At 44.8% G+C, this 3,132-nt stretch overlaps 2 protein-coding genes across 5 annotated transcripts in view; one reads left to right on the top strand and one right to left on the bottom strand.

The window, feature by feature from the left end:
* LOC103460172 (chorion-specific transcription factor GCMb) overlaps positions 1-843 on the bottom strand; it is a 12,302-nt gene extending 11,459 nt beyond the window's left edge. Inside the window, exons 1-2 of the mRNA XM_017303118.1 lie at positions 518-843; positions 163-439 (exon numbers count right to left, since the gene is read on the bottom strand). Coding sequence (XP_017158607.1) covers positions 163-255 — 93 coding nt within the window. The 5' untranslated portion in view covers positions 256-439; positions 518-843. The remainder of the gene's footprint in view (positions 1-162; positions 440-517) is intronic.
* Positions 844-2,006: 1,163 nt separating this feature from the next.
* The window catches only part of sycp2l (synaptonemal complex protein 2-like), a 17,741-nt gene continuing 16,615 nt past the window's right edge, over positions 2,007-3,132 (top strand). Inside the window, exons 1-2 of one of the 4 annotated variants that reach the window (XM_017303179.1) lie at positions 2,007-2,235; positions 2,990-3,109. In XM_017303179.1, the coding sequence (XP_017158668.1) occupies positions 2,224-2,235; positions 2,990-3,109 (132 nt within the window). In that variant the 5' untranslated portion in view covers positions 2,007-2,223. The remainder of the gene's footprint in view (positions 2,236-2,989; positions 3,110-3,132) is intronic. The other 3 variants (XM_017303177.1, XM_017303180.1, XM_017303178.1) reach the window with 3 other exon arrangements.

Genomic DNA, 3,132 nt, shown 5'->3' with positions numbered 1-3,132 from the left:
TTATTACTATTATTATTATTATCTCTTAAAGAGTTTTAAAAAGTTCCTTTCAGTTCAATCAAACATTCATATTTTTCTCAGCTATTAATCGGTTCCGGACCGGTTTTTGGGCCGGTTCCGGACCGGTTTTGGGTCGGTTCCGGACCGGTTTTGGGTCGGTACCTGCGGTAGTTTGGGGTCGTTGATGTCCCAGGTCAGCTTCATCCCGACCGAACACACACAGTCCGTTTCGTCGCGCTGCTCCGCCCGGGACATGCTGCCGGTACCGGTACCGGCTCTGCTGCTGCCTCTGGGCTTAGTCCTCCTCCTGGTCCCGGTTCTGGTTCTGGTCCCGGCTGTAAGTTAACCCTCTCAGAACCGAACCGAAGAGAGAAGAAGAAGAAGAAAGAAGCGTCTCGTGCGGAGGCGCAGGTAGAACTGAGAACAGGTGAGAGCGGAGCTGCAGAGGGAGGGAGGGGGGAGGGGGCGGGTCAGAACCAGAACCAGAACCTCTTCAGGACTTTAAGCAGAACCTCACCTGATCAGGTGGCACAGCGACTGGGTCCGACCCGGTTCGGCCGGAGTTCTACCTGCTGGCTCTGCAGGTGAGTGTGGAGGTTCAGGTGAGGGTTTGTTGTGTAAACACGTGACTGTTTTTACCAAAACAAACAAACTCATTAGTCAACAATTACAGAACCAGAACCAGAGGAGCTGGTCCACCTGGTTCCGAACTCATGGACTCGGTTCTGTCCGGAACTGACTGATGGTTCTGTTCCTTCTACTCTGGTTCTGGAATAGAACCGGTTCGGATGGCAGAACCGTTTCTAGAGCGCAGCGCAAACTGGAGACCGAACCGGATCAGGTCCGAACCGGGTCAGGTCCGAACCGGATCAGATCCGAACCGGATCAGGTCCGAACCGGGTCAGGTCCGAACCGGGTCAGATCCGAACCGGGTCAGGTCCGAACCGGGTCAGGTCCGAACCGGATCAGATCCGAATCAAATCTGTTGATGTTTTAATAGTTTTGATCCATTTAGTTTTTAATGACGTAACAGTAATTACGTCACACTAATTCATGTTGGCTGACGATGAAGATGTTTACTCCTCTTCATCAGGTTCTGAAAGATGATTGGTCAGCAGCTCAGCTCCTGTCCAGGTGTTGACCAATCACAGGCCTCAGCAAGACTTCATGGTGATTTTTACTATTAATAATAATAATAATAATAATAATAATAATAATAATAATAATAAATCACTATTATTAATATTATTGTTCAGCTCAACACCTGAAACTCAAATTTCAATCATATTTCTCTGTAATAATCAAATATTTCTCTGTTTCCTGGATGTTATGAGTCATCAGGCCTTCATGTGAATATGAACCAATATTCTCTGATATTAATTAATATTAATGAATGTTAATGATATTTATTGATATTAATGATAGTTGTTTGTACTTTCTCCCTTTTTTAAAAGTTCAGAATCACAAAGAATTTTATTTATTTACATATGAAATAATATAAAAATACAAACTGAGAACCGAAGGAACAGTGATGAAGACTACTGATGAAGACTACTGATGAAGACTACTGATGAAGACTACTGATGAAGACTACTGATGAAGACTACTGATGAAGACTACTGATGAAGACTACTGAGGAAGACTACTGATGAAGACTACTGAGGAAGACTGCTGATGAAGACTCACATCTGCATCAAACAGAAACCCAGTTAAGAATCTTCAGAATAATATTTAACACATTTGATCTGCCTGTGATTATATTGAGGAGGCGGACATGATGAAGATGATGAAGATGATGATGAAGATGATGAAGATGATGAAGATGATGAAGATGAGACCTGCCGGATCTAAAATATGTCAAATATTCATCCCAGATGTTTCATTTATTAAATTGTTTCTTTATTTAGTTTCACAGCAAAATGTCCAATAAACGTCATGAGGACATTTTGACTTTATTAGAATTTAAATCCAATAATCCTACTTTCACTTCTCTACATTATTTTTTACTAAATATGACAGAATATTCATTAAACAGGTGGGGGAGGGGCACGATTATCACTTATTGATCATAGAACTCTGGCCAGTTCACTCAGATGTCCAGATATTCCTCCGCGTGGCCTGAACTACTTTGTCTCCTGCGCTGCGCGGCCCCGAGGCTGATGAGTTCATTATGTGCAGCTGTGTGCGCGCTCCCGACACCCTGAGTGCACGGAGAGGAGACAGATGCGCGCGATGGTGAGCCAGCAGTTTTCATTTATTGATTTTTGCGCTCATTGATTATTGAAAGTGATGATGAAGATGATGATGAAGATGAGGGGGACAGATCCGCAAACATAGAGCCGACGGTGCAGGGAACGTTCTCTGAAGCTTCATGAACGTTCCTCCAGCATGAGACACGGAAGGATCCGGACAAATGTCTCCTGTCCAGGCGGAGTTCCTTGTTCCGCCCCATTCATTCATTCATTCATTCATTCATTCATTCATGGATCCATGGATCTGCGGCCCGTTCTGACCTTCCTGGATCGGTTGTCGTTACTCGGCTCTCTGCCGCCCCCTGCTGTCTCCAGCCCCACATCACAGCTGAACTCGCCTGGGCTGTGAACGTCACCAGGTTCCCCGGTTCGGTTCCTCAGAGTTTACATCTTTTATGGCATCAGAGAATCGGAACCTAGAAGGAACCAACATCCAGAATCTGATCAATAACTGGTGGATCAGAAAAGTCTGATCAACAGCAGATTTCAGTGAGACTGCTGCTGTTTGGTCAGACGGCGCCCCCTGCTGGCGTCGGTAGATCAGTGCTTTACATGTTTGTGTTTTTATGTCCTGATGTTCAGGTTTTGGCTTTTCTGTGTGAAATCAACTCTGAATGAGTTAATCTAGTCTGTTCAGGATTAAACCAGATTAAGCCTCCGAGTCTAAATTAATGAATCTGGATTAAATCTGAATTTAATTATTCAGATTAAATCTGAATAATCTGTTTCTGTCCCAGTTTGAGCTTCAGGTGGACGACTGTCTGCTTCGTGGAGACTCGTCTCGACTCGCTTCTCTGCTTCACTATGAAGGACTGACCAGCTCCACCCTCACCAGGCTGCACCTCCTGGTTACCAAGGTAACGGCAGGCTCTCTGGGAGG

Source organism: Poecilia reticulata, unplaced genomic scaffold (assembly GCF_000633615.1).
Source record: "Poecilia reticulata strain Guanapo unplaced genomic scaffold, Guppy_female_1.0+MT scaffold_190, whole genome shotgun sequence".
NCBI lineage: Eukaryota > Metazoa > Chordata > Actinopteri > Cyprinodontiformes > Poeciliidae > Poecilia > Poecilia reticulata.
Note: the sequence above shows the minus strand (reverse complement) of the source record. Positions and strands in the feature narration are given on the sequence as shown.